Source organism: Rhinolophus ferrumequinum, chromosome 19, assembly GCF_004115265.2.
Source record: "Rhinolophus ferrumequinum isolate MPI-CBG mRhiFer1 chromosome 19, mRhiFer1_v1.p, whole genome shotgun sequence".
In the NCBI taxonomy this organism is placed as follows: domain Eukaryota; kingdom Metazoa; phylum Chordata; class Mammalia; order Chiroptera; family Rhinolophidae; genus Rhinolophus; species Rhinolophus ferrumequinum.
The window spans coordinates 38,373,745-38,388,026 of NC_046302.1; the positions used below are offsets into that span (position 1 = coordinate 38,373,745).

The window sequence follows — 14,282 nt, forward strand, 5'->3', positions numbered from 1 at the left end:
CTCACCCTCAATTCAGTTCAGGTTGGTCAGTTTGACACTCTATTCAAGGTCTCTGTTCTACACTGATTCCCCAAGTTGCTAGGCTCCCGGATGCTCAAAACCATTCCAGACTTGCTTCATCCCTCATGCTTGACTCTGGACTGTTTGATTCAGATGAAAGGACAGATCGAAACCATATCCATTTATGCATTGCCTATAGATCAAATTTGGTACTCCTTGCAGGGACCTGAAGTCTCCATTATACCTTTTTGTCTTCAAATGTGATCTACACCTGCCTTGAAACACCAGAATCCCATGACAAATACCTCTTACACCCCTTCTTCCTTCTTCCCTCCCACCCTGTCACATTTTTCTCCTACCTTAAACTTCTCGAATATGCCCGGTCTTAAATACTGGCCATCGGGGTTCAGGACAATTTCATCCGTCCGCCCCTTCTTCCCATAAATCTGGACGGAGATGGGAGTGTTGGTACCAGCTTTCCTCAGGTCAGTCGTCAGGACCCACAGGGACCAACAGAACTCTGCAGAGACAGGTCAGGTTGTACCATAAACTTCAAGAAGTAGAGATTTTCGTGGCACCAGTGGGGAAAAGGAATAAATCAAAGGTGATCAGGACTGAAACACAGCTTCTGCACAGGTGCGTCTGACTCTTAGAAACCCATTATAACAAGTGTAATTTGAAGAAGCCAAAGACTCTTTGCTATTTGAAAGAGGGTGCCTAATCTTCCTTCTAATCAAGGAAGCATATTAGTGTATTTTAAATAGGAAGAAAAGTTGACTCCACCCACCCTATGTCTGGTGTATTCAGAATACACTGTGTTGAGCATTTGGTTTAATGTCTAGTCCATCACAGCAGTTTATTCAACTTGGGGACTCCAGAGTATCTTCCTTGGTGCCAAGTGTATGGCCTAGACCTTGGAGAACTAAACTCCCTGGGATGCCTTATTCCTTTCTTTCCAGAAGAGAACTGAGAACCAGGAATGGATCCCCTCAAAGCTCTTGCCAAGTGGTCTGACATCCTGGCCTCCCCTGGCCCTGTCTGGGAGGCCACCAGACTCTGGATCCCTCCCACCTACTTTTCATCCTCTTCTTCCTGAGAGACACCATCTCGTAGAGCTGCCTCTCGATCAGCCCATCGCCTTTCTTCTCATCCAGCCAGTTGCTGCAAGGAAAGGTCTGCTGGACGCCGGTGAAGGGGCACAGAATCACCACCTGGGGGGAGCAGACCACAAGAATCTCCTGGAGCAGTTCCCTGGGTTGGGGCCTCCTTGCCATGCTCAGTCACCTCCTCAGCCCTACGTAAAGGGTCCTCGGCATTAGGAGCCTCAAGAAATGGCACTTTCTTCCTATTGCCTGTCTCATTAAATCTTAGATCAAGCGATACCTTCTCCTTGTCAGAAGGGTAGCAGCTTGGGGGAGGGGGATTGTCACTTTGTGAGGGGTGTAAATGTGTAATTATTATGTTGCTTTGTATACCTGAAACTAATAAAAAGGAAAAAGGGGGAAAAAAGGAATACCTTCTTCAAGAAATCTTCCCAGGTAGATATCATCCATTCTCCAGTTTACTAGCCCAAATCGCAAACCTTTCCCTCTATGCACAATACCCTCTTTAAACACCATCTTTCTTTCTTTGTTTAATTGTGCAGTGTGATGATTTATTAGTTTCAGGTGTACAAAGCAACATAATAGTTAGACATTTACACCCCTCACAAAGTGATAATCCCCCCTCCCCAAATCTACTACCCCTCTGACATTGTACACAGCTGTTACAGTTCCATGACTCTATTCCCTATGCTGTACTCCATATCATGTGACTACATATATATTAAATTATAGTTGACATTCAATATTATTCAGCTTCAGCTTCAGGTGTACAGTGCAGCGAACACCATATTTCTTTATGCACATGGTAAAATCTCAATCTGAACCAAATTAACTAGAACACTAAATTAATTCCCTATATTTGTCTTACAGGTAAAAGGTCAATCACATGAAAGATAATTAATATCTGGAATTTAATATAAAAACAAACTGGCCTCTTCTGGGCTTGATCTTCATTCAGCCTTCTTTCCTTCACCCTCTCCATCTCAAGCCAATTTCCAAACTCATGAATTTAGAACATGGAAGTCTATCTAGCCCGGGACACTCATATTATAGATGTTTAAAGGAATGTTTCTAGAACACTACAAAATCTTCTATCAATATACCCTTAGGCAAAATTTATGATAGCATATTCTTTTTGGGACAGAGAGGATTATATGACGGCAAAAGGACACAGAGGAGTTTCAAAAGCATGGTGAATGTTTTATTTCTTAAGTTGGGTGGTAGACAAAATTCTTATTTGTTTTTCATCATTCTCTATATCTCACTTTTGTTATGTATATTCTGTAAAACATAAGTATCCCACAATAGAAACATATACTGGGGGTGCCAACAACATATATACAAGTGGACACTTCGGTCAACATTGCTCAAGCAGTAGTTCACCGTAATCAGAAATGTCTGGACGCGGATGGCACCACTGTGAGCACCTCTTGTAACTGCAGAAGTCAAATGAGACTTGCATCCATGTTTGGTTATCAGTTTATATTGAGTATTACAATTTTAATAGCTTTTTTCCTTTCTTAAAATGTGTATACATTTTTTTGGCACCTTCTGTATTTAAAAATACTGGTTGATTGAGAGATTTATAAGCTGAAGTGAAACACCGCACGAGGAATTGCCAGCTGAGAGCACCTCCAGATACTCAACCCTGCATTTGGTCCTTGAATGCATGAACAGAACCGTCTCCCCGCCCCCCCCGTCCCTTCCCCCCCCCCCCCGCTCCTGAGTGTCAGCAAGACAAGATGGGTGGGCACAATACCATCTGAAATGCCCATTGAAAGGGATTGCCCCTGTGCTCTGTTACTGGTCCGAAGGAAGCAGGAAGCAGGTTAGTGTTTGTATTTGCAAGTTAAAGAAGAGAGGCGTTGAACCAGGGAAGGGTCCTCCCAGGGCCATCCCTTACCTTCTCACAGTACCAGCCTCTGTTGGCACCCACGTTGCAGTGCCCGATGGAGACCCGACTCAGGGGGCTGAGGAGGAGAGCCATCTCGAGGTGGAAGATGTCCGTGCGGGCGCGGTCAAACACACCGCCCTCCAGGAAGATTTTCCCGCTGTTCTTATTCCCTCTGGCCCCGTACATGACCATGTAGATTTTGGATTTGGTCCCAGCCCCTCGGAGATCCCCAGTGAAGATGGTGACAATATATGAGACAGCTAGTGTGGAAACAACAGGGGGAAGGAAAGGGTTCAGTACCAGCTAATTACAATATCCTACCAACTTCTGCCCTACCTGGCCACCACCTCCACAGAGTTCTTTGCCTCTTGTCTTCCTTCCCCAGATGACAGGCAGTGCTCCTCTCAACCTCACTTTATCTTTTTCAGAGTTTGTGTGTCAGTGTATCTGAGTTTAGGAATAAACTGTAGGTATTATTACAGGAAGCTGCCAGACCTGATGATAGGAAACTACCAAAGAAAAGGAGGACTACGGGTTAGCTAAGAATAGTACTTATTGTTAATGTTAGTTAGCGTGTACATATTATTAATACCTGCCAGACGAAGTCTGTTATGTCTTATTGAATTGTAGTGCTCAACTCCATCAATAGAGATTTATATTCAGGGCTATCTGATTCATTTAGCTTGTTCTTTCGCTCAAAACTTAAAAATATAACTTTTAATAGAGGACACGAATGTCCTTCACTGGCTGACGTTGTAGGATGAGGGAAGATGGAGAAAGGGAGAGAACATGGTGGGGGGAGCCATTTGGGGGTTTTGGTCGGTCAGGAGGACATGGAGTCCAAGGGAAGAGCCAGCAAGGGGAGATTCAAATCTGAGACGGGACAGAGGAAGAGAAAACACCAAAGGCAGATGCTTGGACGGGAAGATCTCGTGTGTTTGTTCTGTCCTGGGGTCCAAGCTAATTGCATTTTAGTCCTTGTTCGTTGCCCCCACCTACTCCTGACCCTACTCCACGCCCTACCTTCACCCCTTGACCCCAGAGAAATACAAACCCCAAATTTCTTTGGAAGCTAGTACATGCAACTACATGGATGCAGTATTTAGTCATAGATATTTACACCTGCCTTTGTTTAACAAACATTTATTGAGTGCTTAGTATATGCCGGATATTGGGAGACTATGAAGCTAAAAAGGAATGACCACTGCCGTAAAAGAGCGGGTCTCCAGCTTTATTCTCCAAAACTCATAGATAGATGGTATTCTCACACAACTCATTCTCACGTGGCCTGGGTTATCAGCAATTTCCAGCCTCTGACTTGCCACTGGAGGCAAGTATAGTATCATAATTAAAGGAGTTCTGCTAAATCCATTCTAGTTCATGTTTTTAAGTAAATCATTTGCAAACTCTAGTTACAAATGACTTGTGCCACATCTACTGTTTTTCCCCCAAAATAAGACCTAGCCAGACCATCAGCTCTAATGCATCTTTTGGAGCAAAAATTAATATAAGACCCAGTCTTATTTTACTATACTATACTATACTATACTATACTATACTATACTATACTATATTATATTACAATACCGGGTCTTATATTAATTTTTGTTCCAAACGATGTAATAGAGCTGATGGTCCGGCTAGGTCTTATTTTCAGGGAAACACGATAACAAAGGTCAGCCCGGCCAAAGCGCCACAGTGCTGAGGTTAGAAAGTGCTGGAGCCGAGCAGCTTTCGGTGTCCTGAACAATAGCAGCTGGGGTCTGCCCAAAATGTCTGGAGCAAAAGAAGGGAAGAATTGCCCTGTCTAGAGGAGGTAGGGAGGGTTCAGAGGAAGTGACTGGAAGCAGGAATTTGGGAAACACAAAGAAGAGAAATGGCATTACAGGCGGAGAAGGCAAGTTCCAAAAATAAAAGGAAAGAGTAAGGCAAGCAGCTAAGGGAGGGGAGAGAGGGAAGGCATGTGGATGAGGTGGGGGGACAGTAGACGGGTGGGGGTCCAGGGAAGAGTGAAAGGTATGCCAATGAGGTGGAGGGAGACGGAGGGTGTGGGGAAGTGGTGGGAGAAGATGTGGAAAGATTCTGCTGCTACGGTGAACTGGAGCCAAATTGTGGAGCAATTTGCACACTACACCCAAGAACTTGGACTTATTCTCTCGGCAGTGGGAGACACGGGAGGTTCTGCACCAGGGCACATTTTCAGATATGCGTTCATCCACATCGATTTTCTGGGACATCTATACACTTCCATGCTGTGAATAGCAGGTTTTCCATGGAATTCACACAGGGTAGAGATTTTAGAAAGCAGACCTAATCCTGGATCTGTCAGTTACCAGCTTGAGACCTTGGACAGGTCTTTTGGCTTCCATGTGACTCAGTTTCCTCATCTGTGAAATGGAAACAATAACAGTTCCTATGTTCCAGGGTTGTTGTGAGGATTAAAGGCGTGGCCTGGGTCAGGTGCCTAGCAGGGGCTGGCATGTAGTAAGCACTCAATATTAGGAGGAGCTGAGAGTAAATCAGTGTCCTCATAAATGCCCACATGCTTCAGGAGCTCTGGCTTCCTCCCATGGATGACTTCTTTTGCCCTGGGCAGTGAGTGTCTGCTCAGGGGCATCTGCCCATCTCCTCTGGCATCAGCAGAGCCCCAGACTCCAGTCCAGAGGGACAGAACACTGTCAAGAGCAGGAGGAATGTGGTCTGCAGACACAGCGGCTCCCACTTGATCCCAGGCCGCTGGGTCCACAGATGAGAACACTGCGCCTCCGGCAGAAAGTGAAATGTTAGCCAATGGGACCTCCTCTCTCTTCAGTTCTACCTGTGGTCTCAGCTCCGCCCACTAAGATATCCCTTTGGATTTTGCCATCGTCTTCATTTAAGGCCAGCCAGCGGTTAAGAGGAAAGTCGTATTTTCTTTTGTTTGCAATATCATCGATGAAAATCTGGGAAGAGAAGGGAAGGAGTGGTAAGTGTCACCGAGGGCGCACCTTGTGATCCAATCCAATTCCTCCATTCCTTGAGTGTACTCTAATTATACACGCTCCTCTTAGTGGCTCAAGAAAAACTTACTACAAGGACACATCTGTCACCAGGAAAACCTTACAAAACACTGAGCATCACACAGGGATGGCTGGCAATTACCTCCTCCTTGAATGACTTAGCCACTGTTCCCTCTTCTGCTGTAGATTATTTTTTAAAAATGGAGTGCAAGACACTGGGCAGGATTTACCTCGTGAGCCTGGGGCATGAGAACTGGGAGCCTGGATGTGCAGATGGCAACAAGATCATCACCTTCCTCACCTGCGGAAGGTCGGGATGCTACCCTTCTTAGTGAGAAGCACAGTCCATGCAAAGGGAACTGCAAGACGCAAATCAGGCGCCCGGAATCCCAGGATCCGGTGATCAGGTCGGAAAACATCAGCCACTGACCGTGAAGCTAATGGAATTTGTCACCTGTGAAGCTTCCCATGAGAGACTCACATGTAAGCTAAGTTGACAACGCTGAGATATGTGCCTTCTAGAGATGATCAAGAAGCTGAGGGGTTTTCCCAAAATGTCCTGGGAAGACCCAACTGGAAACTCACTCTAACATAAGTGGAATTGTCAATAACTAGGATGTGTCCTCCAGTCATAGCGCTGAGCAGGCAGAACACCTGGTGACAGACCCGTTGAGTTGGAAAGTAACAATATCCGCCCAGGTGCTCCCAAGACTGCGGAAGAGAGGGGCTCTGATTTTCCATGAAAACTCACTTCCTAAGATCAAAGCGCATACAGTATGGAAACAGGGCACACACGAGGCTGCCTGAAGGCGTCTCACCTGGTTTGAATCGAGTGTTCAAAGAACATTGGGGGCTCTTGAGGACACCACCTACCAGGGAGAAGCCAGTCGCCTGGACCAGTCTTCTGTCCTCCAAATAAATCAGCATTCAGGCTCTGGTTTATAAATCAGTCCCTTGTGAGTTTGGTTGGTGTGAGTCACACTTCAGAGCCTGTTGGTTTGACTGAATGTCTGTCATTTTAAAGCTGAGTGACTGGAGACCACCGTGGCTCAGAGGGGTTTATGCTATGGTAGTCCAGGCATTCTCAAATCTCATCGATCTGCTCATTTCCTATGGGTTTCGTCTCCTGGGGTTGGTGGGGTAGACTGGGGAGTCACTGCCCATGGTCTGAGACAGGCTTCAGCCGGCCTCTTCGCCCCCTTTCTCTGACTCTCACAGAGTTGGAAAAGCAAGGTAAAGAAAGAGGACTTAGTTTATCAGATAAGCTGTCAAGTTTACTAATAAACCTAGATATACAGATTCACCATCTCTGTCTTTAAATGTTCACAGACTCGTGTGCCAGCCAAGGTTTGAAGAGCAAGGAAAATACCGTCACAGCTCATAGAGATGTCATCAATAGAGGACCTTCTACTAGCCTGCTCTCTGATGAAAATTCCTGACTTGAACAGTTTAGCTAATCTGAGAAATAGAATGTGTACCATTAGATACCTCTATAGGACAAAACTAGTTTGCACAGCTGAACCATAAGGGAAAGCGATAATAGTTGAATGAATGTTTGAATAACAAATAAGACTCTAAAAATTTGACTTTCTAAAATACCAAAAAAGAAAAAAACAAAGAAAGGCCAAGAGAGAACATAACAGCTTAAAAACTGGTACAGAAAGTATAAAAGTCCATGAAGTTCCAGAAATTTTCCAGATGCATATCAAAATATGTAAACAATTATTTATGGCATCTCTTGGTCCCAAGGACTGCAGGATGAGGCTGGAGGAAGCCAGTTCCTGGAGGGTGAAACATTTTGGGACACATCTAGTAGCACATGGTGATGGGTGAAGTGGGGAGGAGCGAAGAGTGAGATGGGAGGGAAATGACGCAGACGCTCCAGTGTGTAGAGACCACACAGGGAGAAGCGGGCAGAGGGCTGTCCCAGAGGCATTCTGGCCTCCACTGATACGGGTCCTGGCTGAGCCATGACCCCTGTTGCTTAAGAGGGCATTACCAAGGGCCCCTTCCACGGGAGGAGCGAGCAGCTGTCCCACTTTGGCTCACAAGTTGCCCAGACAACTCTGGGTTTTCATGGGGTTCCTTTTAAGAATTCAAGACATCTCAGGAATGGTTTTTGCTAAGAGAATGAAATGGCGGTGTTTCCTCCAGACCACTGTTTCACAGATTCTGTTGTTATGGCAGAGACGACTGTCAAATAAGACAGGAGAGATAGAAGCACCCTTCACCATGAATGCTAGAAACGCACACCTAGAGTGTGTGTGTGTGGTGTGCGTGTGAGAGAGAGAGAGAGAGAGAGAAAGAGAGAGAGAGAAACAATGAGCTAATAAAAAACAAGAGCCATATCTCCTGGAGGAATATTCCCCACCTGCTGAGCAGCCCACAGACAGGGCTGGCCTTCTGAGAGGGGAGAGGGAAACCAGGGGTCATGAGCCCCTCGAGGTGAAATGGCAGCAGAGAAGGGGCCTGTCCACGGTGGAGCCCACTGTATCCTGCAGCAACAGGGACACAGAAGTCCCAAGGCAAGACCACAAAAAGCCAAGAAAGATAAACCATCCCCAAACAAAAGGAGGAAACGATGGAGCTGCTGAGCAGGGTCACTTCTTTGTCACTTCTTTCTGGCTCTTTCCAGATGGTTCACAGATACGTCCAAACAGATGTGGGGCCTCTGTGCCTTCGGTGACCCCCTGATCCCCAAAAGTAAACATGTCTCCCATATATGGAGTTGGTCTTGGAATCAATAAGTTTTAGATCAATGTGGAATGTCAACTGTTATTTATAGCAACTCTCCCTCCTTCATATTGGAATAACTTCCACCAACTTTAAATAAATAACCTGATTGGAGCAGAGGCCCGTTGTGTGCAGGAGGAACGAACCCCATACACACAGACCAATTTGGGGAGGCTGAAGGGTCTCCTCCCTCCCCCACGTGCCAAGATGCCCGAGCTGTGGACAACCTGAGTGACTCGCAGGATGTACCCTCCATGTACCAGCCACGGGAGCAGGAAATGAATGTAACACAAGTCTCTGTTTTCAATCTTCCCTTTAAAAACGCAGATACGTCATCCAGTAAAGGTGGCGCTTGACCCGTAAGCAGCCGTGGCCACATTCCAAGAACACTATTGAATTGTGGTTACTTTTTAGAGCTCTAAGACCATGGGAAAAGGGACAGGTGAGTTTTGACACAGGAAAAGAAGGGAGGAAGGCTTCTGGAGTTTATGCACCCACTCTGAAATAAACCTCAGCGTCCACGTGTTAGCAGAAGAGACCTGGGCTTGCGGGAGAGCGAGATAATGTTCTAGGGGGGAAACTAAGGCCAGCAAAGGAAGGTGGGGTTCTTCTCCTCCTCCTGTCACAGGGCTGCTCTTCTGTCCCATCATGTACAATATGCCATAAATACAAATAACTGTAAATGCCAGCATTTGAATGGCGATATTCCTAATACTCGTGCTGTTTCCTCTACACTTTCTTCCTCTTCTCTGAACCGACCCACACACCCTCTCCCTTATTACCACCTCAGGCTACCTGGCTCAGTAAAGACCTTGCATGGTCCTGTCCTCATCCACCGCCCGAACGTCATTTCTCAGTTCTCTGCGTCCAGATCTGTGCAACGCGCCTGCCCCTCCTTCCCTCTCCTCCTCATCTATCACTCCTTCTGGCCAAATGCGTCCTCCTTCCTCCCCCTCCTGGCAAAACCCTACCCCTTGTCGTGGCCTAGCTCCAATGGACCCTTTCTGAAGTCTCTTCTGATGCCCAATCAGACATGGCGCACCCCCACGACATCTGTTTGTACTCACTCAAGACTCTTATCTCATCCTGCTTTGCATTAAAAGTTGGGTGATTCTGTTTTCTGATCTTCAAACTGGGTAACGTGGTCTGATCAACACGTGTGAGACCCCTAGGGTAGAATGTTTAGTCGCTAAAAGCTGAATATCCCTGAACTTTCGGGAGGTAAGTTATAGTAAGTAACCTGCCTTACAGTAAGTAATTAGTTAGGGATGTGTCTAATCTCTTTTAGAAGCAGGACTATTGCTATTATAACAGCTGTAGCGTGGGGTCTAGGACGTAACAGTCACTCAGTAAATGTTTGCTGCCCGTTGAGTATTAGTTGGTGACATGAAGGCACCTTGGGCTTCTCGGGGTCCTTGAATCCACTCCATGAACCTCTGTCTCCTCCTCCTTTCAGAGCCAGTGCTGATGGTTGAATTATACTCCTTACAGAACGCAGCAGGCCATCCCCTGACTCGAGGCTTTTCTAACACATGGCTCAATGGAGAGAATCCAGACTGGGGGTCCAGAGGACCTGGGGTGGGAGCCAGTCCTGCCACTGCAGAGCTGTGGGGCCCTGAGCCAGTCTCTCTCCTGAAGCAGTTAGACCACGGAGGATGCCCCCTGGCCGCATAACATCCCACCTTGTGGCTGCTCATCGTTTGAAGTGCTTGTTGAATTGAACTAACCATTTGAGTTCATCACAACTGGTGATCTGACCAGACGTGGTGACCAAAGCCACGTGCACAGCCTGGCGGAGGGAGGGTGCCAGCCCCAGGGAGACGGCAAAGAACAGAGGAAGGGCTGTGTCAGCCACGCTGAAGCCCATCAGCCAGGCTGAGCAAGACACGTGGTCAACCGACTGGACAGAAGAGGAGGAAGACGACCTAAAAAGGGGTTACTTATATTGGCTTTTAGATGTGTCCCACTAAACCCTTAAACATAAATACCAAAGGAGGAGTTGTCATATGCAGTCCAAAGCCACCCAGCCTGGCAACTGAGCATGGGAGCACTTACTGTCACATGTCCAATCTGGATATGTAGTCAGTTTAACAGACTCTTTCATTGGCGTCTCTGGGGAGCTGAGGGCAACCTGATCCATCAGAGCGGAACAAGAAGGGGACAGCATGGAAGCCCAATAATGGGAGGCAGGAGGTGAGAGCTGGTTATCCCTGGCATAGTCAGAAAGAGGCCAGAGGTGGCCCTGGGTTTTGCCCCAGCCTCTGGCTTCCACCTTGTACCCACCGTGCCTGGGACCTAGAATCTTCTTTCCTCCTTTCTCACCAAAATTCTTTCCTCAGAAAAATATCTAGTAAATCCAGGCACACTGACCTACAAAATGCTTGAATTATTTTTGTCTTCTCCCCAGGGAGCATTGTGGTTTGCTTAAGTTAAAGGAATAGGCTGTTAGGATATTTTGAGAAGCCAGTGAACTTTTGAGAGGAACACCCATCTTGGCTTTGCCGGGACAGACGAGGACCTACCTGCAAGGCCCTGAACGTGCCTATGAACTTAACATGGCCCCAAAGAGAATAACCAACCTCACACTGAAAGTAGCATGCTTGGCCTTTTGGTTTCAAATAGTGTCTGGATAGCAAACAATAAGAAGGGGGAAAAAAGAAAAAATGGAAGAAGGGATTAAGGGAGGGAGGGAGAGATGGAGGGAGGAAGAAAACATCATTCTGAAGAATCAGAAGAGCCGAACTCTTTGGAGGGGAAGGGAGGATGAATGAACTCACACAGGCCTTACTCCTAGGCATTTTCTGGCAAGACTTTTGAATGATAAATGTAAAAAAACATAAAATCATTCAAGCATCCTGGCTGAAAAGAAAACAAAACAGCTTGTGCAGAAAGAAACGAAAGTCCGTTTGGCCTCAATGTCAGATTTCAGAAGACAATGGAACAAGATTGTACAATGTTTTAAAGGGCGAAAATATTCTCACCCGTAGCGTTCACCTTTTGCCAGGCTGCCCTTTCCATCGAGCATGACAATAACAAAAGGTCCTGTTCTGGCAAGCGAAGCTGCCTGCTTCGTGAAGCTTCCCAGACAACACTGCGTGAGCGGGTCCATGTGACCGGAAGGAACTTGACCCCACAGGGTGTGGCTGCAATAACCACATCGAGGCCACACCCAGGCCTTCAGGTACATGTTGCGGTTCCCTCCACTAAACCTTATTTTCACTGACTGCCTTCCTTCCCAGGAGGAAGGAACTGGGCTTCCAGGTACCTACTCTGTGTCCCACCCTGGCTGAGGTCACAAAACACACCTGCCTCCTCTCCTGCGTCTGCCCAGTTGAACGACAACCTCCTGAGGATGTCTCTGTCTATGCACTGGCTTTTTGGAGGCTTCTTGAGGTCCTTGAATCAACTCAGTGAGACTGTCTCCTGGTGCCCCATTTCTTCTCCAATCCATCAGCACGTAGCCTCCCGGAGTCCTGTACAGCACCAGGCTGCCTGCTCTGAGGGTCAGGCAAGCTGTCTCCTTTCCAAAGGAAATGGCCATTGCTTGCTTCACTGAGTCAGGACCCTGTCCCATGCCAAACGCTGGAGAGGTACCCTCAAGAGACTTTTGGGCTAGTTATGGAGAGAAGCGTAACAGACACTCTAGGATGTTCACCCAACACCATTTCCAATCACCTTCCTCTTAGCCTGTTTCCACTATAAAGGCTGGAAAACTAGACACTTGATGTCCCAGTTTCCATTGCAGCTAGGGTGGCCACATGACACATGCCTGGCTAATGAAATGCAGCCAGAAGTTCCCAGGGGAGCTTTGCTTCTCTCACAGTGAGGCAGAGCTTGCCAGAAAAAATCTTTTTCCCTTCTGGTCTTCACCTCTCTTCCTGCTGAGAACACAGATAAGATGGCTAGAGGTTCAGCAGCCATCATATGATCGTGAGGCAACAAGTCAGAGGACGAAAGCTACCGTGCTGAGAATGGTGATGCAGTGAGAGAACAGGTATCTCAGAAAGCAGCTGCACCAACCCTGAGCTGCCCGCATCTGGATTTCATGTGAAATGAGAAAAAGAAGCCCCTAATTATTTAACACTGCACTTCAATTTTCTGACACTTGCAGCCAACTATTTTCCTAACTGCTACCAGAAGGTACATGAAATTAAGTAATAACAAAACCTCAACTATCAGAGAGCCTCATTCTCTCCAGTCAAATTGCTCTAAATCTGAGGGTTTTCTGTTTTAAGCAATAAGGCCTTTTCCAAAATACTTTTTAAAAATATATTAGACATTACACTTTTCCGATCATTCTGTGGTGAGCTGAGATACACTGATAGCCCCACGACTAAGGGAAATATATGCAAAGGGCTGGTAACCCGTTTTCTAAATGACCTCAGATTTCTATCAATTTTTAATATTCCTTTGGCTTTTTATATCATCTTTGACTCCCCATTATAGTTCTCAAATCCCTACCTATTACAGGGCCTCTTTCTGCCTCTGGTTTCCTGTGATAGGTTTAAATTGGCAGGTAGCACATCTGCTAGAAGGGATTGCAAGTAAGCACCGTTAACGAGAATCTGAGGAGTCTTTATGCGGGCAGAGCAATATAAAGCGAGGGGCATAAACTTTCCTTACAAACTTTGAACCGGATGTATCTTAGCTTCTCAGAAGCCTTTTAACCATCTTCTTGGTTGTTAGCTTTGTCCTGGGTCGGTGAAGTTACGTGGGACCTGAGATTCAGAAATTTGAGGTCTAGAGCAAGCAGCCCAAGGTAAGTCACAAGAAAGCTCACGATGAGGATCAAATGAACACTCTACGCAGGCAGGGTTATAAACATTCACGGGAGCGGGAGGTTCTGGTGGGCCAGAGTCAGGACAGTTTCAGGGCAGAGCCTTGAGAATGAGCAGGTCCTGGCTGGATTCAAATGAGGAAACTGGGCTTTCTAGGAAGGTGATAACCGGGGCAGAGTCTTGGAGGTGATGGCCCGTGGGCTTAGGTAGCGAGTGAAGGTAGTTGGACTATTAGGGGAAGTGGTGGCTGAGCTAGAACCCTCTGAAGAGCCCGAATTCCGCCTTCCAGGGTACAGGGCCCACAGGCAGGTCGCGGAGCCCACCTTGTTCAGGAACCAGCCGGGTGACGGCCCCTTGTTGTTATGGCCGATGGTAATCTTCATCAGCTGCCCCAAATCAGGGGCATCCAGCGTGAAATTGTCTTCAGCTGCCTTTTCAAAGTTTTTCTTGTCGCTGTCCAGCTTCCGCTCCCCTGTGTGCATAGGGAGACACACACGAAAATGAAAAACCAGAGGACGAGAAAGAACCCGCTCCAAGCCTTAAGGGCCTCAAAAGCCCAGCAGGGGAGGAGGTTGTGAGGTGGGGGGTAGTCGGGATGCGGGCACTCTCTGAAGTGCCTACACTTCAACTATGACCCTAAAACTGCTCTAAAAACACAGTTAAACTACACGCAAAATTCAACCAGGGTAACCTCACTCCGATCTACGGGCCCCTTAAGGCCTCCACCTCCAGTCAAGGCAGAAGCTTGCGCTGTATGTGGCTTGTGCCTGGGGTC

The 14,282-nt window shown here is 47.0% G+C and overlaps 1 protein-coding gene across 1 annotated transcript in view; it reads right to left on the bottom strand.

The window, feature by feature from the left end:
- The window catches only part of LOXHD1 (lipoxygenase homology PLAT domains 1), a 143,937-nt gene that overhangs the window by 91,983 nt on the left and 37,672 nt on the right, over window positions 1-14,282 (bottom strand). The window contains exons 6-10 of the mRNA XM_033087872.1: window positions 13,831-13,979; window positions 5,816-5,939; window positions 3,007-3,257; window positions 1,076-1,211; window positions 360-520 (exon numbers count right to left, since the gene is read on the bottom strand). Of these exons, the coding sequence (XP_032943763.1) occupies window positions 360-520; window positions 1,076-1,211; window positions 3,007-3,257; window positions 5,816-5,939; window positions 13,831-13,979 (821 nt within the window). The remainder of the gene's footprint in view (window positions 1-359; window positions 521-1,075; window positions 1,212-3,006; window positions 3,258-5,815; window positions 5,940-13,830; window positions 13,980-14,282) is intronic.